Source organism: Bubalus kerabau, chromosome 1, assembly GCF_029407905.1.
Source record: "Bubalus kerabau isolate K-KA32 ecotype Philippines breed swamp buffalo chromosome 1, PCC_UOA_SB_1v2, whole genome shotgun sequence".
NCBI classification, from domain to species: Eukaryota; Metazoa; Chordata; class Mammalia; order Artiodactyla; family Bovidae; genus Bubalus; species Bubalus kerabau.
Window position 1 is genome coordinate 190,630,408 of NC_073624.1, and position 27,992 is coordinate 190,658,399.

At 48.2% G+C, this 27,992-nt stretch overlaps 1 protein-coding gene across 3 annotated transcripts; it reads right to left on the bottom strand.

The window, feature by feature from the left end:
- Positions 1–1,394: 1,394 nt before the first annotated feature.
- On the bottom strand, positions 1,395–27,833 carry SLC22A5 (solute carrier family 22 member 5). 3 transcript variants are annotated; one of them, XM_055547911.1, is made up of 11 exons: positions 27,153–27,833; positions 20,286–20,389; positions 12,745–12,899; positions 11,496–11,514; positions 11,343–11,405; positions 10,075–10,201; positions 8,235–8,335; positions 6,171–6,385; positions 4,482–4,664; positions 3,206–3,341; positions 1,395–2,851 (listed from the first exon to the last, which is right to left on the bottom strand). In XM_055547911.1, the coding sequence occupies exons 1-11, from the start codon at positions 27,543–27,545 to the stop codon at positions 2,764–2,766; spliced, it is 1,584 nt and encodes a 527-aa protein (XP_055403886.1). In that variant the 5' UTR covers positions 27,546–27,833; the 3' UTR covers positions 1,395–2,763. The 3 variants fall into 3 exon arrangements, with proteins under 3 accessions (XP_055403886.1, XP_055403881.1, XP_055403875.1); XM_055547906.1 differs by having other exon boundaries at positions 4,482–4,580; positions 11,343–11,514; XM_055547900.1 differs by having other exon boundaries at positions 11,343–11,514; positions 27,153–27,832.
- Between the last annotated feature and the right edge of the window lie 159 nt (positions 27,834–27,992).

Below are 27,992 nucleotides of genomic sequence, written 5' to 3' on the forward strand. Positions count from 1 at the left end.
TTGCTTTCTTGCTGGTCCAGCAGAGAGATGATGTCCCAATGTCTCTGGCAGCCTCTTGCACACCTGTGCTTAAAATGAAAAGAAAGTGAAAGTGAAGTCGCTCAGTCCTGTCCGACTCTTTGCGACCCTGTGGACTGTAGCCCACCAAGCTCCTCCATCCATGGGATTCTCCAGGCAAGAATACTGGAGTGGGTTGCCATTTCCTTCTCGAGGGGATCTTCCAGACCCAGGAATCGAACCCAGGTCTCCCGCATTGCAGGCAGACACTTTATCCTCTGAGCCACTAAAGAAGTGCTTAAAATGAGGCCCCTTCTTCCCAAAGTGAGACCTTCTGGGGTGGGTCTACCTAAGACTCCAGGTAGCTATGATTTCTGCTGAGAAACCTCTGATGTGTCATCCTGGGCGTCTTTTCTCAATCTCATGAGACTTTTATGAGAATCAAATGAAAACATAGATGTATTTTTCCAAAGTGCTTTTATAGAAATGGCACACAACATAGGGTATTGTTAGTTCTGAATTGCATCATGCCTCTTTCTGTCACCTTAAAAAGTCCTTTAGGTGGGGAACACACGTACACTCATGGCTGATGCATGTCAATGTATGGCAAAACCTACTACAATATTGTAAAGTAATTAGCCTCCAATTAAAATAAGTATTTTAAAAGTCCTTTAGGAAAATAAGTTAAGTGACAAACACCCAGGAGAAAGATTTCTTGTGCTACTTACCACCTGACAGAGAAGACCCTCTGCCCAACATGTTCACCATCATTATTCTAGGTGTTAAGCAGACTAATTCTCTTTGGCAAATACTAGGCTTCTGGAATTTAGGAGAGTGTTTAGGGAAGTCTGGAGGCAGGAACTATTTGCCAAGAATAGGAAAACAGTATAGGGTACACTCCTGTTTTCACTTTGATCTGTGGTAGAAAAATTTTTATTATTTTTAATATCTGAATTATTCCTCCACTTCCTTTGCTCTTTTGTATTTCTATGGGCTTCCCTGTGGTAAAGAATCTGCCTACAATGCAGGAGACCTGGGTTCAATCCCTGAGTCCAGAAGATCCCCAGGAGAAGGGAATGGCAACCCACTCCAGTATTCTTGCCCGGAGAATTTCAAAGAGCTGGACATGACTGAGCAACTGAGTACACACACATACATAACTGCACAGAGGCACTGGTCTTATGCTGCACTTGCAGGGGAACCCAAGCTAAGACATTTGTGCAAGAATTCTGGCTGAGTCCGTAGTCAACAGAGTGAGGGTCTCTAGTACACGGGGATTAAATCTTAGCTTTAGAGACTAATTATAAACTTCTGTTAGAATTAGTCCAAGCTGACACAGAGAAAAGTCACGTGAAGGTGTGGTATGACTTACCAGACTGAAAATAAAATTTGTGGGCAATTATTATTTTAAAAAATCATTTATTAACACATCTTCATTTCCCAAGGCACTTCAGTAGCTTTCACAAAAAAACTTTTTTTTTTTTTTTAAACCAGATGAAGCAGATGCTCTAGGAGTACCATGGTAACATATTCAGAAAAGAGAAGACAATTTTACATTGAACACAGAGTATCTCCCAGGGTTAAACCACTGAAGTGAGCAACTCTGAAAGACTGTGAGCACAACTTAACTTTCTTCTTTGTAATTTTTTCCCATGATTAAGTATCACAAAAGGAACACACACAATGCCATCATTTTTGGCACTCAGAGAAGTGCTAGTATAGTAAGGCTGGTGAGGCCTTGCAGAGGTGGCAACTGGAAAACATTGCCAGAGTGATTCTGGGTGAAACGAACAAGCCACGAAACAAAAGACAAAACCAGGAGGCTGAGGAACCAGCCTTTCCTAAGTCTATTCTGAAGGGCAAATAACTTAAGGAGAAAAAAGACATAACAACAAACAAACGACGAACAAAACACAATCAATCAAAATCCACATTATAGTTTTGGGAGAAGAGACATGTTTGCTTGTCTCTCTCACTGATTTACTTCCTTCAAACCATACGTCAGAGACCATAGTAGCTAGGAGACCTGACTCACACAGCAGTGGAAAACAAGTACAGTAGCTTCAGTGACGCATCTCTTGTGGGCCCAGGCAAGCCCAGTGCTTTGATCAGATGTAAACAAGTCTACCCAGTAGCCACCCGGAGTGGTCCAAGTGCTCGTAAGTCAACGTGCTTGTCTGTGTTCTGTATCTGCTCAGTTTCCTCCATATTAAATTCTTCTAGCTTTCCCCAGACCCGTGTTCTCCTGCCCTGGGGAAGCAACAATATCCTTTGTATCTGAGAAAGTATGAGAAATCAAACTTCCTGTGAAATTACTTCTCTTCCTCTAAAGGGCACCATTAGAGGGAAATGGGGAAAAGATGTTTCGTGGGGTGGGGGTTGGGGAGGGGAGGACTTAGACCTTCAGGTCTATCAGAGGCCTTTTTAGGCAGTCTGAAATTAAAATGTAAATTTAGCAAATGCCTCTCCTATTTTTTCCAAATCCTACTGGTTCCAGTTAGTGGTTAACTTCTTAGGAAGTGCCAAGTCCATCATCATCCTAATGGTTAGGATTTATCCAAAGTTGTCTGTCAGTAGCCAGAGTCCCTGGAGAAAGGTAGTGTCTAGGACCATAAGCAGCTGAGTTTGGGTGTCCATCCACGAGCAAGGCAGACACGGAATCCATAGAATCAATAGCAAAGACCTTTGCCACTGAAGGACCAGTGTCTGCACAAGCCACTTCTGACAAGACAGTCTTTCCTCTTCACTTTCTCACTGGAGGTTGTGTTAGAAGGATGTGCTTTTAAGGACTGTGGGGCTTTCTTCACCATCCTTTAACATCCTTGTGTGGCTTGGAGTTTGTCTGTATTTTATTCTATAAAGACAAGTCAAACAAAAGTTAGTAACAAATCTTAGAAAGATTATCTACCAGTCTCGAAACAAACCCCACCCCCGCCACTGCCATAGCTGAGGTTATCTCACTAAAGGGGGGAAAAATCATACAGCAGATTCTGAAAGGTTTCTCCTTGTCTCTGTACTATCCCAGAGTTGCTGTTGCTGTGGAGAGGTGAGTGATGACCTGGTGGTCTGGGTCCAGCCAGAAAGAACAGGCGGTAAGCACCTGGCCACGTCTGATCCTCTTACGGCTAAACTAGTCCATGGCATTTCTGAGTTCATGGGGAACTCTCTGCCAGGTGCATTAACTTTGTGAAGAAGGAGGCCTCCTTACCCTTTGACCCTTAGCATCTGGTCAATGGTGTCTGGGAGTGGAGTGCCAAAGGTCTCTGGGAGGAACAAGGTGAGGATGGCTGTCAGGACGGTCAGACTCCCCATGAGAATGTAGGGCAGGAAGCGGTCGTAGGCACCTGTGACGAAGCAGACAGAGTCCCAAGCTGGGGGTGCTTAGACGTGGTCTCTCCCCCTCCTTTCATGTCCCTGGGACTCTAATGGGTATCACCTGGCTTCTCAGCCTCGGCATCTCCCAGTCTGAGCTGCCATATTGGAGTGTGGCACCTAGGCAGGTCACAGAACCCAGAGTTGGCACAAACCAGCAGTACCCTGGTGCAGGGGAAGGGTGTAGACTGGAAAGATGGGGCTGGGCCATTTCTATTTGTATTTCCTTTCCTTTTTGGCTACACCCTGTGGCATGCCGGATCTCGGTTCCCTGACCAGGGATCGAACCCATGCCCTCTGCAGTGGAATTGCAGAGTCTTAACCACTGGGCCACCAGGGAAGTCCCTCCATTCCTATTTCTTTATGCTGGGTTTCCAAGGAACTTGAGGTACTTATCTAGGGACAGGAATAACTCCTCCACCTCTCCAGACGTGTCACAACCCACTCAATTTGTCTTCAGGCCAGGTCAGGAGGTATTTCTGCTTGTCAGATCTTTGCAGCATATTCACAAAGTGCTCCCCAGGTGGGGCCACCCCTCCCCAGAGATGTGCCAGCTAGGAATGTGCAGGGGGACTGCAGCTGCTGTGAGGAAGTAATTCTGAGAAAGATAAAACTGGGGCCCTGTCACATAAAATGCCATAACGCAGATCTTTGCACAGTGTAGAACTGCTTCATCGAGTGCTTCAAGTTACAGAGGCTCTCTGTTCATCAGATCTCTTCAGTGGACATCTTTCCCTTCCTATTCCTTTTAAACTCCCTATTCCTATTCCTTTTAAATTCCAAGAAGGGATTTCCCCAATTAAGTACACTGGCTCCCCAAACACACTGCAATTTCTTAGGACTGGGGAATTACGTTCTCTGACGGAAGGCCTAGGAAGGCTAAAACAGGCACAAAACCTTCCGCGCTTGTCAATTTCTAGCTTGTGTACAGGTTGTTTTCCACAGGAGTGCTTCCACCACAGTGCACCTCTATAGGAACCTTCTCCAGGCACAGATCCAGTCTTGGCTGTGTGTACACATGTTTTCCTGTTGAGCAGTCCCCAGCCCACATTACAGCCAATCAGTGCTTCCACCCCAACCCTCCCGTGTGCGCTCTGCCCCGAGGGACTTACCAAGGTAAACGAAGTAGGGAGACAGGATGCTGCCCAGGCGGGACGCTGTGGAGCTGACTCCCACGCCCATGTTCCTGACCACTGTGGGATACAGCTCGGCTGTGTACACGTAGACCATGGAAAAGGCGGCTGTGATTCCAAACTTACCCACCATCACCAGGACTGTAGCCAAGTAATACAGCTCTGGAGAGGCAAAGGGAGGCCAGTAGGAGGAGGCAACAACCCAAGGGACACTGCTGCTGAGAGTGGTGTTTTTTTTTTTTTTTGCCTGAAACAGACATATTTTCTCCCTTTCTTTCTGGGAAGGGATGGGGAGGGAAGTTTCTATAACTTCCTATTGTGGGATAAGGCACTTATGTCCCTCCAAGATGCTTACTGAGAGGAGGCTGGGACCGGCAGCTGTGTGAGGACATACTCTTCTCCTCAGCCTAGAGACCACCAGAGTGAGCCCCTCAATAATCCAAAGGAAACCTGCTCCCCAGTCACAAAGTCACTAAAGACATGGAATCTCATGCTGCCAGCACTGTGGAATTAGCTAAGGATTTGTGTATAAATGGGAAGTTCAATCATAACTCACTTCATGCTTTCACTCTATTCAACACTTCACAGACCAGTAGACCTTCAGGAATGACCCTCTGATCTCCCCTGCTTGCTGTGCCAATGACGAGATGCTGCGAGTACCCTGCGGGTCTCCCTGAGCTCTGGTGTGAGCCTCCACATACACCCCTGGGCTCCCAGCCACACTATGCAGAGTGTTGCCAGCCCCAGGGACCCAGAGGTCCCCCGATCCATAACAACTCAGGGTACCACCATGGACATGAGGGTCCATAAACCGTTCTGTGAGTTTTCAAAGACCTCACACCCTTCTGTAGGATACAAAGAAGGTTTTACAAATAAACTCCTGCAGCTGGCCTGTGAGAACCGTGCTGTGGACGGACCCTCCCATTTCCCTCCCCTCACCTCTTACCAAACAGTCCAGGCTCATTACCTCCTCAGGGTCTTGGCTTATGCTTTCTTTATTTTCTTTTGGCCTGAAATGTTCTGCTTCTAGACTTTTTCGTGGGTTTCTCCATCATTTCATCTGTTGCTACTCAACTGTCCCCTCTTCAGGGACACTATCTATGACCACTCTATATAAACCAGCTCTCCAATGTCCTTCATTGTCATTATAAAAGGTAACACTGTCTCTACTATACTAAGCATTTTATTTACTTGTTCACTGTCTGTCTTCCCAACTGGAACGTGAGCTCCAGGAAGACCTGGGGCCCTGCCCAACTAGTTTACTTCTGCTCGTTAGCCCCAAGCACAGTGCCTCCCCCACAGTTCACACTGCGCAGCTGCTTACTGAATGAATAAATGACAAAGACGTGGCCAGGTTGAAAAAACACAGGGATGGCTCTTTTCCCTCCCCCTCACTCTGCAAAAACAAACACGCACACATTAACTTGGGTAGAAGAGTACCATCAACTGCCAGCCCCACATGGCTGCTGTCCTTCCTGCCCCCAAAGCCAGGCCATGATGACTCTCTGGTCCCAGGAGATACTTTCTCCTGATTTGTTGGACGAGAACACAGATATGCAGGCAAGCTCTAATGGCATCACTTCATGCTCTTTACTAATTGGGTGAGACAGTCGTAGAAACTGAGTGACTCAGTGGATATCTCAGACCGCAGACACGTATGGGACCTACCTGGGGGCACGAGCTGCACAAAGAGAAGAACGCTGCCACCTAGGAAGAGGGCGGTGGCCATGGAGTATCGACGGGGCAGGTGCCGCAGCAGCAGCCAGGCCAACACGTACGCTGGGACTTCAACCACGGCCGAAAGGAAGCAGTTCAAATAGACGTCCCCATGCAAGTTAGGGGTGTCCAGGGAGAGCCCGAAGTAGCCCACTGATATGGTCAGCCTGAAACAGAGTGCCGAGGAAAGCTGGAGAAGCAGCATCCAGGCGCCTCCCTTCCTGGGCGACTTTTAAAATATCATTACCGCAGGAAACTCAAAACTATCCTCACCAGGAGGGCAGCAGATTTAACCTTGAGTCCTGCTTCTTAGAAACAAAGATAACTTCCCCCAGACCAGGGTACCTTTTGAGTCAGAGCACTTTCAAAGCATTCCAAAGTGTCCCAGCAAAGACATATAATTCAGACAGATTTCCTGTGTTGGAAAAAAAACCAAGACCCAACAACCTGTCAACAGGCCTTTTGACTTTACAAATCCTAAGCTGTGTGTGCTCAGCAGTGTCTGACTCTTTGTGACCCCATGGACTGTAGCCCACCAGGCTCCTCTGTCCATGGGATTCTCCAGGCAAGAATACTAGAATGGGTTACCATGCCCTCCTCCAGGGGAACTTCCTGATCCAGGGATTGAACCAGTCTTCTGTGTCTTCTTCTTCTCCTGCATCTTCTGCCCTGGCAGGTAGATTCTTTACCACTGAGCCCCCCAGGAATCCTAAGCTGAAGCACTCACAAAAGCCTACCTCCCTACTCTCCGAACCTCCCAGATCCAGCAACTGCAGAAGGAGCTCAGGAATGAGTAAAGAGGCAGCTATTAAGTGGAATATGGTAAGGTTGGTGACAACATAAAATAAGGAACACTCACTGGTCAAACATTTAGAGAAAGATCCCTGGAAGACCCTTTGGGATGATGAGCCAAGAGACTGGTCAGAAGCAGTTGATCCTAACCCCCCCGCACTTGTGAGGAGGAAAGGGAGCTCCCAGTGGGCCATCTGAGTGCCTGTCTCCAGCAGACATTCCCTCTGTTGACGGTCAGCACTTTTTGGCAAACCAGACCAACATGAATCAGATTCTTTCTAACTCATCTGCAGGTTGAAGCCACAGCCGCTATAATCAGGGAAGAGGGCTCATACAGGAGGCCCTGGGAAATCCAGAGCAGGCGGAGAGCCCGGGTGAACCTCAGGACGGGTGACTCACTGCAGGCTGGCAAGTCTGTGGCGCAGGCTGAGGGCTGGCTTTGTCCAAGGCCGACTCAGGGGCGTGTGCTGCCCCGAGGGATCCCAGGCCATTCCTTGGAAATGGGTGACTCACAGTACCCCCCAGGGAGCAAGCCAGCGGGCTGCCAAGGCTTGTTGACTCCAGCAACAGGGACTCTGAGATGGAGCCTGCCTTCCTCCCCCACTGCAGGCTCAGGTAGTCACTTGTAATCCCAAGGGTCTGGCCACCGAGCAAACACTCTCTAGGCACTCAGATGTGTTCCTTCTTTCTGATAGTCACAAATCCCTGCCTGACACACTTGGGGAGATGCCATGTGAGAAGGAACTTGAAGAGGACTTGCGGGCCATGGCTCTGCCTCCAGGACAGTCTCCAAACATTCCAGAGGGAAGACGTCCTGCTTCCACATTTCCGGAATGTACATAGCAGCCTCTGTAACCAGTGGAGTCTTCACTTAGAACTTCTTAAAGCCCTCACCAGTCCTCCTGCGTCACCGTCTGATGCACTGTCGACAGGAACAACTTAACTAGGGCCCCAACGTGTGCAACTCTTCACCTTAGGGCCCGGAGGGATCCCCAAAGACCCCGTATCTTCCTCAAGAGCCCCCACAACAGTTTTCGTACTCCTCTTCTGAGATTCCGTTAAGAACCAGGACACGCCTACTTCTTTAATTGCAAGGCACATCTGTGCCACTTTCTGATGACACAGGCTTTCAATTCTGGTCTGAGACATGTCTGCAAATGTGAAGCCTGAGAGCTACTGCCAGAAGCTGTGTCTGGAGGCCCCGGGTAGGTCTCACTTACGCACCACAGAATTATGGACATGACGGTGATCATCCGGATGTTCCGGGTTCGGACCAGATCCAGGATGCTGTGGGACTGCTGCTTCTTGGAGCTTAGGTCTTGTAGCTGCGGACAACAGGGCAAGGGTATGGGAGGGAGAGAGGGTTGGAGACTTAGAGACCCCAGAACATCGAAACCCTGGCATCTTGGCTTTCTGTGTCTCTGACTTGGGGAGTGGTTCGTGTTTCTTGCTTGAAAAGAAAAGTAGGTATAGAGGCTGTGTCTTGGGCTGTAGAAGGCTTCACCAGGCCTTGTCGATAACAAATTTGTGAACAAGAAAGAGGAATAAAAGTAAGTGACCAGCCTGTAACACAATGCAGCCAAGGAGGAGGCCTAAGCTGATTGCTCTCTCTGAGCACCACCCAGAACCCTGTCAATGGCCACATTCCAGGGAGGCCTCTGAGCATTCTTTCCCAAGCCTGGCTCCCAGCCCTCTGGGTCAGAGAGAGAAACTGGCTGTGTAGTTTATTGATATGATATTTTTTAAAGAATTAATGTTTTTTGGTCCTCCTACCATGTAGTCACTGGTCTACTTCCAAGGAAAAAAATTTCAGATAGAAAAACAGGAAAATTGACCTTGGCTTCACCCAGTGTAACTTCCTATGAAATTTGGCACGGCCAAGGACATTAATAAACCACACGTCTAAACACACTGATGTTGCTTTCTTAAGCAAACCCAGCTTTGGAGTCTGTTTTTCCTGAGTTAGCAGTTCAACAAAAGGTCAACTTTTGACCTAACTGATCCCCTGAAATAGTCTCATTTCTATAAAAATGCCAGTGGATTCATGGGTTCACCAGACTGACCTCGGCAAAGCTACCAAGGCTACCTCACTCAGAAGCCTTCCCTGCCATCTACCCCTTACTGAACTCTGACCGAATCCTTTCTAGGACATCCTGAGTGGGAGCTAGTGATGGGCCACTTCTTAACTGTGAGGCTGGCAGGGCTGTCAGTGGCCAGCAGCTTCTTTGCCACCTCTAGTAACCGGTCTCTCTTTCCCAACCCTGAACTCTACATCAGAAGTCAGACTGGCTTGAACGCGCCTTTGCACACAGCAATATGCTCCTGCTGGCTCTTCTCACAGCCAGGCCCTTGTCTTTGTCAGAGCAGAGACACACTCCAGAATCCCATGAGCCAACAATGACAAGGTCTAAGCTCTTCTGGGAGCCACGGGACTGAGGAAAACTGCTTGTTACAGACAGGGTGGAAACAGAGAGAACAGCAAAAAGAAGCAAGACCCAGGAATCAGGCAGAGCCAGGAAATTACTCACTGCACGGGAGAACAGGGTTTGCAGAAAGGTGTGAGGTTGGGGGAGGGTGGATGTTAAAAAGGACCTGGCTCTAAGACGATACTCAACCACTCCCCATTGGTAGGCGGAAGGAGACAGGACAGTTTTAACTCCAAATCTATTTTTGTTTCATATTTTAGGCAATGCATTTTTTTTTTTAATTAGAAACTGCCCAAGGTATATGAAACAATGATTTCCCAGAATGCCAACTTCATGGAAGACCTATTACACATAAAGAGTTTTTATTATGAAAAGTAATGGTTCCACTGTATGATCACCTAAAAGAGAAGATTTATACAAAGTATGAAAATCTAAAATCCACAGGGAAGGTAAAGGAATTGAGGCAGCTGGCACCTTCTCAACTTCTGAATTTTAACAGGACCTGCCTTGGGATCAGCTGGGGCTTAGGCATGGAGAGGGCTGGGCTGCCGTGTAAAGGGAGGGCTTCGGGGCTGTGTGATGCTGCCCTAAAATTGTGGTCACCGGGACCCTCCCACCGGCCCCTGCACAGTGCTCACCTCACTGGAGTCAAAGATGGTTGAAGGTGCAATGATCCCATTGGTTTTGGCAGCCCTACGGATGATCACCTCTGCCTCCTGAAATCGTCCCTGAGAGATGAGCCATCGGGGGGACTCAGGGATGAACCTGGAAGTACAAGAAGCAATCTCACTGAGCCTTCTGTCCCTCAGACCAGGTGGAGCACACATGGAGGTGGGAAATGGGTTTCAGAACCAGAGCGAGGTTTGAGGAATGTTTGATACTTCCAAGCCAGAAGCTAAGAGATGCACTGTGCTACAGCCAGTAAGTGTGAGCCTCTGATTACACTGGAGTACACAGAATTTACAGGCGCCGACACACCCTGATGGGTGGCATTCCTCCCTGGCTGGCCACCTCCCATTTCTGAGGAGTGGTGGTGCCACCTGCTGGACACTAAGTAGAGAGGCGTAACATGGATTCCTGCAGCCTGGCTTCTGTCATGGGCTGAGCTGGGGCAGGGGCTGGGGAACACATCACCTTGCTGTACTCCCCTACTTGTTCCTGGCATCCACAGAAGCTTTTGCACTGGCCTCTGACAGCCTCTAGTTTATTGTCATCCCTCCCTCCTTGATTTTTCCACTTGACTGTCTATAAGGCACTTGGGCGTTCTGAGACTTGGTGGACCTTATTTTCTACCTCACCAGCTGGCCTCTGCCCTTGGGTCATAACCAGGACTCATCTGCGTCTTCTGTGCCCTGTCTCTTCTCTCACTATGCTCTGCAATGTTCTCACATCCACGTGGGCCAGGGACCTCGCCATCCCTACCTGCAAAGTGGGATTCCCGCCTCAGCTGCATTCTCTCTCTTAGTATGGAATAGCCTCCTCTCTGCTTGTCCAGCTCTATTTTGGAGGCTAAGATGGAGCCTGTCTTCCTCCATCCTGCTACCTGGAGGACTCTCACTCACAATGTGCTCCCTCTTCTCTCAGTCCTGTGGCACGAGGCTGTAGCAACACGCAACCAGAGCTGGGGCCTAAGCTGTCTTGTCCTGCGGTCTGACAGCTTCCTGGAGGTCATGCTAGACTATCATCTAGCAGTTACTGCTTTTTCCTCTGTCTACACTCCGATCAACCCAGCACAGGGCTGAGAACAAGTCTGTTGATTTCCTGAAGTTGTTTTGTTTTTGGCTTTTCTGTGGATGGAAAAACATTCTGAAAGAACTTAGGATGTGTGGGTTGCTGCTGCCCCCTAGTGAAAGCCAGACAGAAGACACCCTGCTGGTGGGTACCACCAGGCACAGGGGACACTCACCACCACAGCGCTGCACACAGCACCCCCGGCACCGTCAGCGCCAGCAGCAGCATCCGCCAGTCTCTGATGAAGTAAGCAAACAGTGGCAGCAGCATGTAGCCAAACGCATAAAATATGCACACGCCTAACGTAGAGAATATAATACGAACTGACTTGCCAAGAATTTCTGTTCCTGTTCAAAACAAGGGAGGAGTCGGGTTAGTATTTTAATTCTGGTCATTTCCTTATTCATCTACTTTTGTGTAATTTTCAACATACAGATAAGGGATCAGGAAGAATTATCTCGAAGTTTCCAAGCCTTTGGGAGGGACAGGATTCTGACCACCTGCTGCGGGTACCTCAGGGTTCTCTCCTGACATTGTCATCACTTTCTGAAACCCTATGCTAAAGATGCCATGTGGGGCCTCAGATTTAAATCTTCACTGAGGAAGGGTTCATTAAAGGAAAAGTTGCTATTATAGCCACATGTGCTGACTATTGCACTTTTAAGAAAAAATTTTCTATTAAATGTGAAGAGAAACAAACAATCCTTTCAACGATCAACCCAAGGAACCTAATGACCCAAAAGCTAGAGTTAGAGTCCTCCAAACAGTGAAACTGGCAGCTTCTCAGTGAGAGCAGACCAAAGCCCTGCACTGTGGATTATGAATTAAAACCCTGAAGGTCTCGTGACTAAAGCCCACCCCTATCAATTCATTCTTTTTTAAAAAGATGTTTAAACAAATCTGGACCGTTTTTAAAGTCTTTATTGAATTTTTTACAACACTGCTTCTGTTTTATGTTTTGGGTTTTTTTTTTTTTTTTTTTTTTTTTTTTTGCCCATAGGCATGTGACATCTTAGCTTCACAACCAGGAATTGAACTCTGACCCCCTGCATTGGAAGGCAAAGTCTTAACCACTGGACCGCCAAGAAGTCCCTCAGTTCATTCTTGCCAGTCAATTTCACTAGCCACTGTGTGTTTCAGAAGAGGCAGTTTTCTTCCCTGGTGAGCCTGCCAATCATGGCCCTTGCTTCTCATGTCATGCCTTCCTCTTTCCTTAGCTACCCCAGCCCTGGGAAATGGCAGGCCCTATTTTTAACAGAAGATGTTTAGGTGAATTCTAGCAAAATGGCTAGAATTTTGTACTCATCAAGTACTAATGAGACCAACGTGCCACAGGTCGGGGGCCAGAGAAGAACTGGAAATCAGCAGTTAGGCTATCGTGCTGCTGGGGACGCGAGGCTGGGTGGGCACTTGGCGGACTCAGCTTCCATGCCTACTAATTAGGTCCACCAAGGATCCCTGGTTGGCACTGCCAGAGACCACCTCCCCAAAGGGACATCACAGCTGTCCCCAGAAAGTGGGTGGTGGGATGATGGTGAAACAGGATCAAGTACTCAACTCCAAACTGATGGCCATACCCAGGACAAATGCTGCCACATAGTTGGAGATCTGGCCCATGCCTACAAGGAAAAACAGCACGGTAAACATCTCAAAGTTCTTCGAGAAGATCTGCAGGAAGCTGAAGCCTGTCTGCATGCCCATCGTCACAAACAGCACGTTCTTCCGACCAAACCTGGGAAGGAAAGGAGAGTGACAGAGAACCAGCTGGGATAAGGCAGCATGAACGGGCCCCCCCAAGGTGGGGCTTTCCCCTGGGTCACTCAGGGAGGGGCTGCAGACAGTGCTGCCAGGGCACCTGGTGCGGGGGCCGTCCTGGTCTGTCGGTCCCTAGGCTGTTACTAATGCACAGCCTGGGCACCAGCGTTGCCCAAGAGGTAGTGCCAGAGTTAACACAATGATCACAAGGGACTGAAACACACTCATTATACTTAAGTTCATACATTCATAATTAATATTTTTAAAGAGTTGGTTTACTTTGGAGGATAAGGGAGAAAGAATTCATTATAGATGAAAACTGCCCATGGGAAGACATTTGTCCTGACTTTTCTATGTAAACTATATGAACAGTAACCAGTAACAGATGAGGGAAAGTATCATTTCATAAAAGTATTCCAACTATTAAATGAAACTAAAGTGATACAATTAGAACATCATCCTTTTATGACTCCCAGTGAATGAACAGATATGGGCATCATGTTTCAATGACTGCTAACATCATAAAAAGAGACACTTGAACACTGTATAACTCTTACAGTCTTGCCAAAGGGGCTGAATCTGATGAAGTCTCTGGATCTAGCTGCAATTTGCAAGAAATGCAGAGGAAAAAGCAATATGTTCAACTGCACTGTAAGTATACCCTCAGCAAAATTCAGACTGGGAAATTCTACAAGTAGAATAGCCCAGGCAAAGAAAAGGATGGAGAACTCCTAGGTTAAAGCAGACTAACAGACATATAAAAATTTTTAAGTGAGTAAGACTAAACTTGTGTTTAAGGATGCACATTTGGATGATAAAACTACCAAAAACCCACAGGGAAGTGATTATTGTAAGTCAGGCTAGTGTTTACTGATAGGTGAGGGAGGCTATTGTCCTTGGGATGGGACAGATGAGTTGGGCTTCCTGGTGGCCAGCAAAGTTCTATTTCTTGACTTGATATTTATATGGTTATTTCCCTGGAATAATTCATTAAACCTCATTTGTTCTGTGTGGTTTTCTATATCTATGTTCAATTAAAAATTTTTTTAAATGTTGTGTTTTTTGGATTTGTTTGGTTTCAAAGACAGTGCTACAACATGTAGGAACAAGTCAACCTACTTCATTCAACCTAGCAGATTCAGCTTGAGTCTGGCCAGGGCTAGCAGACACCCATTTTCATTCAATGAATATTTATTTGAACATCTATTATATACTAGTCACTATAAATGTATTTGAATAAGAAAAAAAGACATGGATTCTGCCCTCAAGGAGCTTATAGTGTGTAGCAGAGACAGACAGTAGTCATATTTTAATCACTCTGCTCAATGTATGATCACACAGTGAAACAAGAGTGCTGAAGGATCAGCATCCTGACCCACAAGGGACCCAACGAAGGAACCTATCCTGACTGCAGGTAAAGGCTGGGGACTTGGGCATTCAGGGGAGGTCTCCCTGAAGATGGGGCACCAAGATCAGACCCAAACGTAAAATAGTTGTTGACAAGAGAGGGTAGGGGAGAGTGACCAAGCTTTTGATGATATTCACAGTACAGTGGGGGAGGTCAACATTAATCCTATGATAACATCTTTTATTTATTTCTGATAGGCAATGTGAAGGCAAGGCACAAGGAACCAGTGTAATAATGTAAACCAGACACCCTGAGGAGGTCACCTGTGTGGTCAAGGAAGGCCGTGGCATGGGGATGGGGGTCCGGGAATGTTTTGCTGTGACTATGAGAAGAGCACGTACAACTGTGGTTGGAGGGGCAAGATGAATGCACACGAGGGGCAGCTGGTCAGACTGCAGAGGGTGCCAGGGGGCCAGTGCACAAGGCCTTCAGCCACGGTCGAGTTTGGTGCTTCTCCCCATTACAACAGGGGTTTGTTGTTTTTGATGATACTGGCATCTAGTAAATAGAGGCCAGAGATGTTTTGAACATCTGAAAATACCCACGATAGTCTCCCACAACAAAGCAGTCTCTGGGGCAAAATGTCAACAGTGCCGAGCAACCCTGGCCTAAAGGAGACTCCTCTGCATTGTTCTGAACAATAGCGCCCTGCACACCAACCAAGGGGTGGGGCCTCCCTACCCTGCTCTCCCCTCCCAAGGGCTCCCTGGAGAGTAGTGAAGAGGACAACTCAGGGAGCCCTTCCACTGCAACAATCCTTGGCAATCTGGGTTTGGGGCTCAAAACAGTCACTTTTTAAAAGAAACATTTGTCTATTTTTATTCTTTGATATTATATTTATGTGTACACAGCACATTTGTAAAATACAGAAAAGCACAGAGAAGAAAATAAAAATCAGCTATATTCTCTGACAGCCACTAACATTTTCTTTTTCTTTATTTTTCTAAATTGAAGTATAGCCAGTTTACAATGTTGGGCTAATTTCTGCTGTACAGCAAAGTGACTCAATTATACACATACAGTCATTCTTTTTTCCTCTTCTTTTCCATTACGGTTTATCCCAGGAGATTGGATATAGTTTCTTGTGCTATATAGTATTCAATAGGATATTGTTGTTTATCCATTCGAAACATAATAGTTTGCATCTACCAACCCCAAACTCCCAGTCCATCTCTCCCCACCTCCCTCTGCCCTGGCGACCACAACTTTGTTCTCTATGTCTGTGAGTCTGTTACTGTTTTGTAGACAGGTTCATTTGTGTCATATTTTAGATTCCACATATAAGTGATATTGTATGGTATTTGTCTTTCCTTTTCTGACTTGTCATTTAATATGATAATAGCTAGTTTCATCCATGATGCTGCAAATGGCATTGTTTCGTTCTTTTTTTATGGCTGAGTAGAATTCCATTGTACAGATGCACCACATTGTCTTTATTCATTCGCCTGTTGATGAACATTTAGGTTGTTTCCATGTCTCTGCTATCGTGAACAGTGCTACTATGAATACAGGGGTGTACGTACCTTTTTGAATTACGGTTTTGTCCAGGAGTGGGATTGTTGGTCATGTGGTAGTTCTATTTTTAGCTTTCTGAGAAACCTCCACACTGTTCTCCACAGTGTCTGCATCAACTTACATTCCTGCCAACAACGTAGGAGGGTTCCCTTTTCTCCACACCCCCTCCAGCATTTTTTTTTTTTCCTTTCCCAGCATTTGTTATTTGTAGACTTTTTAATGATGGCCTTCTGACTGGTATGAGGTGATACTTTTCACTGTAGTTTTGATTTGCAAGAAAGGCTCACTTTTAAAATCTGTCAACACAAGCTTAAACACACACATGTCCACAAAAATAAAAAAGATCAGCTACTTCTTCCCTAGGGTTGCGCCTCCCTTATAATTCTGCACCCAAAGGTAACTCAGTGACATCAGATAAAATGCTTTGGCAACCCAGGATTATGTTATTGCTCTTGACTTTTAGGCCTATTCATATTCCTGAAAGGAGTCCTATATAAAAAGTTACTGTTGATATCACAGACAACACTGGAGGGCATGAATGCACTGCTCTAAGGCAATCTGTTAGGCTTAGGTTTTTGACCTGGCTCACTTAGGAGAAAACTGTCCACCCCGCAGAGCTCTGGGGCCGCCCAAGGGGGTGCAGACAAGCTTGGGTGGTACAAGGAGCTGAAGGCAGGTGCCGCAGCCAGAACAGCCACATTTTTGGCTATTTCATATACTGGACTTAAAGGATCGTACTTAAAAGAAGACATCTGCTAGCAAAAAAAAGTTATTTAAAGGTTTGAGAAGCACTGTACTAGCCCTTCTGAAGAATAAGGTGGTCTTCAACACAGTCACTAACTTTGTTTCTATTGTTTCCTTGGGAGCAGACCTTTTGAAACTTGAACACTTTCCTCAGATCATCATGGTGTTACATGGTCATCAGGCTCTGAAGCTAACCCACAATGATCTATCTATTCTATGACACAGCTGACCAGAGAAATGCACTGGGTTTCAACTCTGAAACTGGGGTACTTCCTCCTAGTTTTTCACATCAAGGTAATTACTCTGAGTCTCAGCTGCCACCCCACCCTGTGAGGAGGAACTCCCACTTCAGCTCCAGGAGGCCCTCTAAGCTCAGTCCACGGCATGCCCTCCTCTCACTCTACACTGTTCCCATCCACTTTCCGGGCTTTGATGAGGGTTCTGTGAACTGACAATTCCCAAATGTGTTTCTCTAGCCCAAACCTCTCATGGAGCACCCTATCCATACATCCAACTCCATACTCAATTACTCCTATGAGACCCGAAGTCTCATAGTCACCCTGAATTAAGTATGTTCAAATGGAACTCAGTATCTTCTCCTACAAACTTTGTCCTCTTCCACAGGGCTTTGTCTTCGGGAAGGGCATTATCACCTGCACAATTGTGCAGGCCAGGAGTCTCCCTCCCCTCACTTCCTGTGCGCACAGAGCTAAGCCCTGTCGGTTCTACCTCCTTCCACTCCTCTCCATGTCTACCGCCTTCAGCCTAGTCCAAGTCACCTTCATTTCCTGTATAAATTATTGTGATAACCTCTCGCTTGGTCTTTCCGCCATCCCTCTTGCTTCCTTTCAATCCTTTCTCCACCAAGTTATCAAACAACTTTTTAAAAAATGCAAAGCTGATGATGTCACACTCTCAAAAGCTCCACCCTGCTATGTGCTGAAAGCCCAGACTCCTGTGACCTGCTATGCCCGGCTGCTCTTCTGCTTGGGACTCAGCCTGCCTCACTGTGGTGTCTCTATTTCACTCTCCACACCACCCCAGAGCACTGTCTTCAAGCTCCTACGGTGTGCCATGCCTTTTCTTGAGTCTAGGCTTAAGCACTCTCAGCTTTCCTGCACAGAACACTCTTTCCTCTCTCCAGCCCTTTAGCTGGCTAATGCCTACTCATTTTTCAACCCCTAGCACATGGTTCATCACCTCAGGCCTCCTCTGTCATACCCTCTCTGAGTACCTTGTACTTCTCTGTATCACCTACCATCACAAAGGGTAATAAGTACTTCCTTCAATTCGTTGTTTAATACATTCTGCCTTGCTAGAAGGCAATTTCTAGAAGAGTGGGCACCTGGAACGGTAGTTCACAGGAAACAGGATCAGGACTTTTTGGGCCCTAATCCTACCTCTGCCACTTGCCAGCTGTGTGACTCTGGGCAAGTCATTTAATCCCTCTGGGCTTCATTTTTCCCATCTGTAAAATGAGAAGAATAATACTTCCTGTATCATAGGGTTACAAAGATCAAATTATTTGTTGTTTATTTGTACAGCACTTGTAAGAGTGAATGGCACATATTAGAAGCTCCGCATATATGTATGCATTTATCTATTTATTCATTTACTTTGACTGTGCTGTGCAGCTTATGGGATCTTAGTTCCCTGCCCCAACTAGGAACTGAACCTGTGACCTTGGCAATGAAAGTGCAGAGTCCTAACCACTGGGGAATTCTCAGATGCTCTGTGTTTATTAAGTAAATGTAAGTAACTGACGCTTGCTGTAGGTTAAGAGTTCTCTTGGGTGGGGTAGCTGAGTCACAGAGTAAGTGTATATTCACCTTCAGTAAATACTGCTGTGCTCTAAGTGTATTTATAAAGGATAAACAGGAAAAAAAGTTTCATTAAAATATGTATTTAAGTATGTAAATGTTGAGATATATTAGTTCCCTGCCCTCAGTAGGAACTGAACCTGTGAGCTTGGGAATGAAAGCACAGAGTCCTAACCACTGGACTACCAAGGAATTCTCAGATCCTCTATGCTTATTAAATAAATGTAAGTAACTAACTGATACTTGCTGCTAGGTTAAGAGTCTGGGGAAGCAAAGGCCTTTCCCCTAAAGGAGCAAGCTTCTCAGGCTCATCTAGAATCAACAGTCAGTGGTCACAGCCTACTGAACTCTTTAATACTTACAGGTGGCTGTGGGAATTTGTCCCTTTCAAAAATCACTAGATGACACACTGGAAAAGACAAATCTAGTGAAAAACGCACATAATTCTTATGAGGAAAGACTCCTCAGGTAAAGATATTAATCCATAGATGCAATATGCCCAAACATCCCTCTGCATGAAAGCTACAGGGTACAATGGCTGTGTGCTCAAAGCAGGACGACATCCTCAGCTTGAACCTCTCTATGAGAGACTCCCCCTGCTGGGAGGATGCTGCGACTCCTCTCCACTGGGTGATCCGGTGTGGCCAAGGAGCTTGCTGAAGGCTATTCTCCTTGCCACAGGCTTCTCTCACAGACCCTGAAGTCCTGAGATAGAAAGACACAATATCATAAACCCTTCTGTGAATATTGTGGCAACTCTGGAACTTTCTCCAGAAAAATGCTTGCATACAACCTCTAAAATTTTGTAGGTAATCTCCAGCGGAGATGAACTCCCTAAGCCCCAGACCTTGAGTCAAGAGCCCTGGAATTATACAAATCACCTGCTTATGGGTTGAAATAGCACACTTCCTGATTGCTGTGAAGTGCGATAACCACAAGCCTGTTAGCTAAAGGGAATCAGCCCTGTGGACATAAGAGTTCTGCCCATCACACTGCCATTGGCTAGTGAGACCTCCTCTTACCTTGAGGAAAGAGTGATGGTTTTTGGGAACACAGAGGCAACTATCTATGGAACGCCCTAAGTCTGGCCAAGGCTATGGTTTTCCTGTGGTCATGTGTGGATGTGAGAGCTGGACTATAAAGAAAGCTGAGTGCTGAAGAACTGATGCTTTTGAACTGTGGTGTTGGAGAAGACTCTTGAGAGTCCCTTGGACTGCAAGGAGATCCAACCAGTCCATCCTAAAGGAGATCAGTCTTGGGTGTTCATTGGAAGGACTGATGTTGAAGCTGAAACTCCCATCCTTTGGCCACCTGATATGAAGAGCTGACTCATTTGAAAAGACCCTGATGCTGGGAAAGATTGAGGGCAGGAAGAGAAGGGGACGACAGAGGATGAGATGGTTGGGTGGCATCACTGACTCGATGGACATAGGTTTGGGTGGACTCCAGGAGTTGGTGATGGACAGGGAGGCCTGGTGTGCTGCGGTTCATGGGGTCGCAAAGAGTCGGACACAACTGAGTGACTGAACTGAACTGAAGATCTACAATACAGCTCATGTGCTTGTGTGTGGTGTCTCCCTCTCCTAATGTGTGAAGACACCAAAGGGTTATGCTTACCTAGGGAAGGCCAGCCAGGAGCCACAGAAGTGAATCAAGGCATATTTCCTGGTCAACTGGATCATGGATACACTCAGCTGAGGTTGTTTTGCTCAACAAACATCAGTGAGAGGAGGCTGCTGACTCTCCTTACTTGGAATGGAGTCTATAGTATTGATGTGCCTTCCCTCTTTTCAAACACACAGCCCAGGCTGAGAGGATACTACCTGGCTCTGTGCTGGGGGCCCCAGCAGCTGCAGGAGACAGATACCCACCTTACCTGTCTGAGAGCTGCCCCGAAATGAAGGAGCCCATCAGCACACCCACGAAAAACAAGGAGATCGTGAGCGGGGCCTTCCAGTCATCCTCACACACCAGGTTCCACTGAAAGAGGAGAGAGGGATGTATTACTTCTTTTTTAAAGTGTGTAAATGTTCAGCTTCTTGGAAAATGAAATCAGAACATCCCATATCCCTGCATGCTTTGTTTACATGACCGCAAGGGTGTGTGAGCTCACTAAGGCAGGTGATGGCCCATTGGGCAGCAAGGCATGGCACAGGTTTCCCCTCAATGGGAAGACTGGCCATCTTGTTTTTCACAGCTTTCAGCCTCATTGTTTTGTTATCAGTTTCAGGAGGGGAGACAGGCAGGGACCAGGTACTCTGCCCACGTGCCAACCAAGGAGGAAAGGCGAGGCTTCACATGGTCACTTCTAAGGATCTGGGCTGAGGCTGGGACTGTGAGTAGAGCAGGCAACCTCTCAGTGGGGTCCAGGCCATTGGCACGGATGGCATATGAGTGGTTCCGGAGCAGGGCTCTGCAGCTCCAAGGGTCAGGGCATCCAGCAAGGAGATGCAGTCAGAAGGCCTAGTATGCACCTTCTGGATCTGTTCCTTCAGCTCTGCTCAGGTCCTGACTCTGGGCCAATGACTCCTGGCTCCTGCTGACATTTAGAGCTGGTATCCCTGATGCTGTGCCAACATAAGGCCCGATTACAGCCAAGAGCACTGAGCTGGGAGCCAAGAAGCTGGGTTGTAGCTCCTACTCTGTTAACTAGCTACCCAACCCCATCGTGCCTTAATCTCCCCATTTATGAAACAGTGACTGGGGGGCGGGAACAGGTTGCAGTGCTTGGTTCCCGGAACCTGGTGTAGAGTTTCACCCACAGTTGGCATGGGAAGAGATCTGCGGGCACAGGGAAGCACTGAACACTCACACATGAGATTGCTCCAGCCTAACAAGGGCCAAGAGAAGGATGAGAAACCAAAATAGGAAGCTTGCTGGTTCCCAGAAAAATGTTTCCCAAAACAAGAGAGATGGTGCTCTGTAATAACCAAGAAGGCCACCTTCCAGGGAATTCAGCCCCTTGCTTGCCCGGTGACAGGCTGCATGCCTGCCCTCCATGGATCCTGTTGGCTCCTGGGGGAGTGCACGGCTTCCAGGAAGAAAGCATCTCTTCCAGGTCAAGGTCAGAGGGAAAAACAAGTCTGCTTCTCAGCCCTGCTGGGCAGTGCATGCAGAAAGCCTCCAGGCACCTCAGAATGGGTAGAAGGGCAGCCCTCAGGATGGATTGGAGAAGGCGATGGCACCCCACTCCAGTACTCTTGCCTGGAAAATCCCATGGACGGAGGAGTCTGGTAGGCTGCAGTCCATGGGATCGCTAAGAGTCGGACACGACTGAGCAACTTCACTTTCACTTCTCACTTTCATGCACTGAAGAAGGAAATGGCAACCCACTCCAGTGTTCTTGCCTGGAGAATCCCAGGGATGGCAAAGCCTGGTGGGCTGCTGTCTATGGGGTTGCACAGAGTCGGACATGACTGAAGCGACTTAGCAGTAGCAGCAGGATGGATTAAGAACCCCTGCAGAAGATGATAAGGCTCACTCAGCCGCAAGCTGGCTCTCCACTCTGGAGCAAGCCTATGCCTTGGATGGACTGAGAATGGGTGGTGATCCCCACTCCAGGGAAGAGTTGGGGGTCACCAACTCTTGAGTCTAGAGGAAGCCCAGACTATCAGGGGACAAGCAAGGAGCACTAAGGCCCAAATGTTCAGGCAATGGCAGCCTTCTCATCTCTGCAGTCTCAGTGGTGCCAGCACCCAGATACCATCTTCCTTCTAGGAGGGTATGTGCTCCTAGGGCAGCTGCCATCCAGACACGGCTGCTGAAGTCAGGATAGGAGTGGCAGGGAGTTAGAGCTGAGGGACTCGGTGAGGGAGTGCCAGCCTCTGGGTGTTAGAGCTTCAGGGCCAGATTATGGTTATGGTCACAACTGAATATGATGGGATCTATTCCCAGATAGCAGGCACTACTTTTGTAGTGACAGAGATTTTAAAAAAGACTGAATAGAGTCATTAGTTCCTTCTCAATAGGTCTCTCATGAGAGCTGGGGTCTGATACAGCTGAGCCAGACTAGAAGTCCAGAGGGACTTTTTCAGTGAGTTCTGGAGTGGAACCTCTAACCCCCTACCTCATGTCAGGTCTCCCAGTATAGGCTTCTGGGGACTTCTCGACTGGCGAGGCCAGATGTTACCTGAAACCAGGTCAAACAATGCTCTGCAGGAGATAAGGTGACTGTAGTGCTCATCAAGTGGATCCCCAGGGCGTCTCTCCGGCTCCAGCAGCCTCACCCCCTCCACTTGGTTCACTGTCCTTACTCTGGGCAAGCGTGTAACTACCTGAAGTAACTGGGCTCTCCATCTACTATCGACATGTCTTAACAATCCTCATGGCCTGGCTCTGGGCCCTCCAAAAGCAAGCATGGGTTAGCAGTTCCTTCCTACTGGCCACAAGGGGCCTGTATATAGGGTCAGGAAAGGTACTAGGTTTCAAAAAATGAACAGAAGGGCAAGCACGGACTGGGTTCCACCCAGCCAACCCAACCCACCCACCTGGCAACCACCAGATGGACTGCAGCGGGCTCTAGGACTTGGCCTGACCCCCCTAAGGAGGGGTGGGATGAGAAGCCCATAGAGTCCAGGTTATGACCCAAGGTTTGCTGTCTTTACAGCAAAAGGAATCTAGTATTTCTATACTGAGTTCCTGGCTTGGCAGCCGTGACTAAGGCGGCTACAGATCAGCTCACTGAAGATGCCACCTGGAATGAAGGATGAACTGTGCTGGCTGATGATATAGGTATTAACCTTAGAACTAAACGTGTAGGTTTAAGATTTATGTCATGAGTCTAGCATCATTACCCCTCAGCTGGGTGAGCTATAAAAGCAGGAGCAAACTGAGAAGAAAAAAATCTGAGAGTAACCCTGGCAAGCGGCCTAGGCTTGCTACCCTTCCTGGTTAGAAATGTGCCTTTCTAGAAGTGATGGCTTCTTGGAGATAGCTTATATATATAAAGCTTTTTAAATTACATACTTTAGTGAGGCACAGTTTGTTTTATGTAATTTATACCTCAATAAAGCTGTTTAAATTTTTAAAAAGAAAGAGAACTGTGTCTCTTGAACGCAGCATGTAGTTGGTGCTACTTCTCAGTTATGGGAAGTACAGAGATGATGTAGTTCCCTGGGACTAAATGTTCTTACCTGTGACTTGACTGGGAGAAAAAAGTGAGAGAGCCTGTGCCCACAGGGCAGAAGCTCTTTCCTAAGATGTACCCAGCCTGACCAGATCAGTGGTCAAACACACTGGTAAGCACTACCTGTTACTGAAGGCCATGCAGTCCTACACACGTTTCATCCTGCCTCCTGTTGCAGTTAATGGTGAATCCTTGACCCAAGGCTGCCAGGGCAAGGAGAAGAATTTGCGACCACATCCTCTAAAAGCCTGTCAGAGCCCTGCAGTGGAGAGACTCAGTACCTGTTTGATACCTAGGTGAGTGAGTGACTCGATGGATAAAGGACTGTTAACCTTCCAAACCACACTATCCCCTGGGTTTCGTCCTTGGGCTTGGCTACCCAAAGCCCAGATGAACCCTGAACTTCTTTCTCAAGAACAGATTATTTTCCTTTCTCCCTCATCCCTTCTCTGGGTCCACTGTCAGAACTTTGACCCAGGGTGTTGGTTCCCAGCTAGCTAGAGTCTCAATCTGACTGCTCATGGTCAGATGGGTCTGCTGTGACTGTATGTACACAGGGGCCCTCGGGGATTTGCCATGAGCTGCAGGGGCAGGGAAAAGGGTCCGTACTTCCCTAGAGTGAGGGGAGTCAGAAAGGCAGAGCAGTGAGGCCCTGGCTCCAGGGCTCTTTGGTCTCCCCACCCCTATAGTCAGCCTGGGGCCTGCCTCCCCAGTTGATGCAGCTTTTTCTTTGGGTGGATGTGGAGATAACAGTGGGTGCTCTCCTATTTTCTAAGACTATGCACTTACGAGATAAGGCTGATGGAAAAGCTGGTCGAGAAAAAGAGGCTTTCCAGGACAACAGGGAGTGAGTAAGAGTGTTGCCAAGGGCCGGGGCAGGGGGCTTCTGGGAAGCAGAGGAAAAGGGGACACAGAGAACTGCTGGATTTTTGGCTGAAGAGACCCTAACTCATGAGTGCCGGAGTAGCTAGACATTTCCAAAGGAAAACTCTACAGCCACAGGCTGTGCTATGGCAACACCAAAAAGCAGGTGACCCAGGCAGCCTGAAAATCACCCATGTTCCCAGAGAAGGAGGCAGCACTGGGCCAAGGAACACTCAGGGACTGGAGTGCCACTGCATAGTGGAGTGGCTGATGCCCTCGCATCCCTGGGGTGACGGAAGGGCTACAGAAGGGTTCAGCCTAGAAGCTCATGAACCACCTATTCCAGAAACATGGGAGAACAACCTCTTTCACCTCATAAACAGTGTCCCCTTCTTTCTGCCAATCCCAAAACCTTGTTGCAGATCCACACGGGCACAAGCCCCAGTCTCTGGAGTGGGGGGTTACATTTACTTTGAAATATTCCACTTAATGCTTTTTGACCATCCCTGAGTTCCTCTTCTATGAGTTAAACCTGTCCTTTTCTTCTTCAGTTCTCCCACGGTGGAGAAGATTTCAAAATATTCATTAATCCATTCAACAAAAATGCTCCTGAGTACTCAATCTGCATCCAGCATCAATGTCAGGACTTGCAAGATATAAGTACACCACAAAGTTTAGTACTCTGTGTGCACTCAACTCCACAAAGAAAAAAAAATCCAACAGGAAACCAGGGGTTTTCATCTTCTGCTGAAAACCACGAATAGGAATTCTGTACCAATGTACTTACAAATACCTCTAGGCATGATTTGGGGCAGAGGGCAGGCTTGAAGTCATTTAACAGGCACAGGACTAGCTGCAGTGGTCAGCCGGGCAGGTCCGATTGAAAGAAAACGGGCCTTAGAAAAATGGAGCCATCAGAATGTTAATGTAACAGCTTCCAACAGTGACTGTTCACCAGAAGAGAATGAGCAGCCTTGAACCTAAAAGTCTGGCATACCAGCATCCTCAAACAAAGAGCTAAGTAATGTATTAATCTTGCCTCCCTGCAAAGACTGACAACCTGGAAGTAGGTGAAAGGGCACAGAGCTCTTATGAAACTGTTTAGACAGCTAAAGAAACAGCCTAAATATACAAAAGGAAAGGCTGATATTGGTAGCAACATAGCTCAAGGACCCTTCTGGAACAGTCTGCCTTTGGGAGCTCATCAACGCCATCACTGCTCTCATCCAAAGGCAGGATGGGGACAGCAAAGAAAGAGCAAATGATTAGAGTAAGTCAGAAACACAGGGGTTAGGGCAAAGTCTTAAGAAATGCCACGAGCTGCTCCTGACTTCACTGCCTTCTCCTTCCGCAGGCAGCCAGATGCAGAATTTGCAGGGACTTCTAAGTCATGGAGTATGGCTTCCCCTCCGTGGTCTTTGCCTGCAATCTGAGGGACAGCCTCTACTTTCACAATGCTCACTGGATTCCAGGAGGGTGACAGACTCGCTCGGGAGGCTGGGATAGAGGATTTGCGATGACTGTAAGTTTTAATACTCCGTGCATGCTTTGGCCACAGATCACAGTCAACTACCTCCAACCAGTGCCTCTTCTCTCAAGCAGCAGTGCCTGAGGACACCGGAATGCTGTCACTTGCTGAGATCCCAGTGGGGCTCTTCTCACACTCCTACTACACACATGTGGAGTAAGGAGGCACAGATGCTGGGGACATCAAATGTCCAAATATACAAAAAACAACACACATACACAAGTTTGTTGCGGCAGCACTCAGACTACCTTGAAGGGTGACAATCCCCAGAAGCAACATACACACACAGTCTCCAGAACCCATGTAAGCCTCCTTGAGGCTCCAGTAGGGTTTGATGCCATACCAGGAACTATGGGCCATTCCCTTCGGCCTCTTCCCTGTGAATCCTGACCTTATGCCAGGTTGTGTCATACTGTTCCAGACTTTGTCTCTGTTGAGCTATACACCCCAGACTCATCGACAAGCCTCCTTCTCCAAGAAGCCTTCCCTACTCCTCAAACCCCTGTTCCTGACACGCAGTGAACCTGGGCACCTGAGAGTCTTTCAAGAAGTGCTCTTTTTAATGTCCTGCTTGCTCAGTTCTGCTGAGACTACACAGAGTGCCAGAGCTGGAGTAAGATGCAAAGCAGAACCGCATGCATCCATAAATATCACATCATACATCCAGCTTTAATAACTACAAGGTCACCGGTGATAGAAAAGGCCACCCAAAAGGAAAATCCAAGGGGCTGGGGAATGAGAAAGGTTTTCCCCCTGCTTCCGATGAACTAAGGCTATATGCTTTAACTAAATCTGGCTAAAGACATTTCCTTAGAATACCCTAAAACATTTCAGGTCAAGAAGTCACTCCAAATGGATCTTCAGATGCACAGAATCCTAAAAGACTAATGATAACTGACCATGAGTAAAAAGTAAACAATTTTTTATGGGGAATGACTTTGACTACTCAGTATCTTAGAGTATTTACAAGGAATTGCCAGGGCCTTCTTGGCTTCCTCTCCAAGGTAGCTAACAAGGAGGGGTGGCAAGACTGACAACCGTGCTGCGATGGCCACGATCTCTTTGGAAGTCACCATGAAAAGTGCTCCCGAGCCACCTGGCTGGAGGATGTCCATCACCAGTATGTAGTGAGTCTGCGGCGAGTGGGTGGAGTGTGCGACTTTAAAGACAGTGAAGGTCCCGCCTACGTCTAGGTCTCAGGCCCTGGGCGCGGAGCTGGTACCCACCTCGGTGACGATGGTGGACAGGTAGATGTCCTGGCTGAACTCCCAGCCATCCAGGCAGCCCTCCTGCTCCAGCTGCTCCAGGTCCACATCGCGCCCCGGCTCCAGCCCGAGCGCCGAGAAGTTGACGATCATAGCGAGTCGGTAGCGGCGGCAGCTCTGAGGCACCTCGCGGCCGTCCTGCAGCCGCATGGGGACACTGTGGTTGCGCCACGCGCTGCTCAGGTTCGCGGTGTCCGGCACCCGGCAGCGATGTTCCGGGGTCCCTGCCAGAAACACGACTGACATACCGTTGAAGCCGTTGGGGATGATGCTGGCGCTGAGCAGGAAGAAGATGAGGCGCTGAAAGGGCCCCCACTCGCCTAGGAAGGCGGTCACTTCGTCGTAGTCCTGCATGCTGCCTTCAGCTGCCGGCGCCCGGCGCGCGGCCCGCGGCCGGGGGTCGGAGGACGCGGCGGCGCGCGGGGGCGGAGCGTGGCGAGCCTGCGCGCCTGCGCGGCGGATCCCCACAACGCGACCGAGCAAGGGTCTTGGGGACGGCCAGCTGACTGAACAGGTTCGCAAGCTCCTGCCGCCCCGGCGGCCGAAGCGACTGGCCTTACATAGTGCGCGAGGCCGGGGCGGGCTCTGGGCCTGAGCCGCCAAGCCCGCCCAGCCCGCCGGTGGCGCGGCGCGGACGGGGGTGGAGCTGGACCGCGCGTGACGGCAGTGGGCGGGCTCGGGCCGCCGGCGCACCTGGTGCTCCGGCTGGTCGCTGCCCCCGGGCGCTCTCGGTCTCCGCTGGCCTCTGGGCCAAGCCCTGAGGTTACAGCCGAAGGAGCCCTGGCTGAGCGGAGGAAGGCC

What these genes read in the sequence shown, in the direction of transcription:
- SLC22A5 (XM_055547900.1), bottom strand. Translation starts at nt 27,545, where the DNA reads ATGCAGGACTACGACGAAGTGACCGCCTTCCTAGGCGAGTGGGGGCCC. An exon ending in TGTCCACCATCGTCACCGAG is followed by an intron (nt 20,390 to 27,152) that starts GTGGGTACCAGC and finishes CTCCTCTTTCAG; the next exon opens with TGGAACCTGGTGTGTGAGGA. An exon ending in GTCATGTCCATAATTCTGTG is followed by an intron (nt 6,386 to 8,234) that starts GTGCGTAAGTGA and finishes ACTCTGTTTCAG; the next exon opens with GCTGACCATATCAGTGGGCT.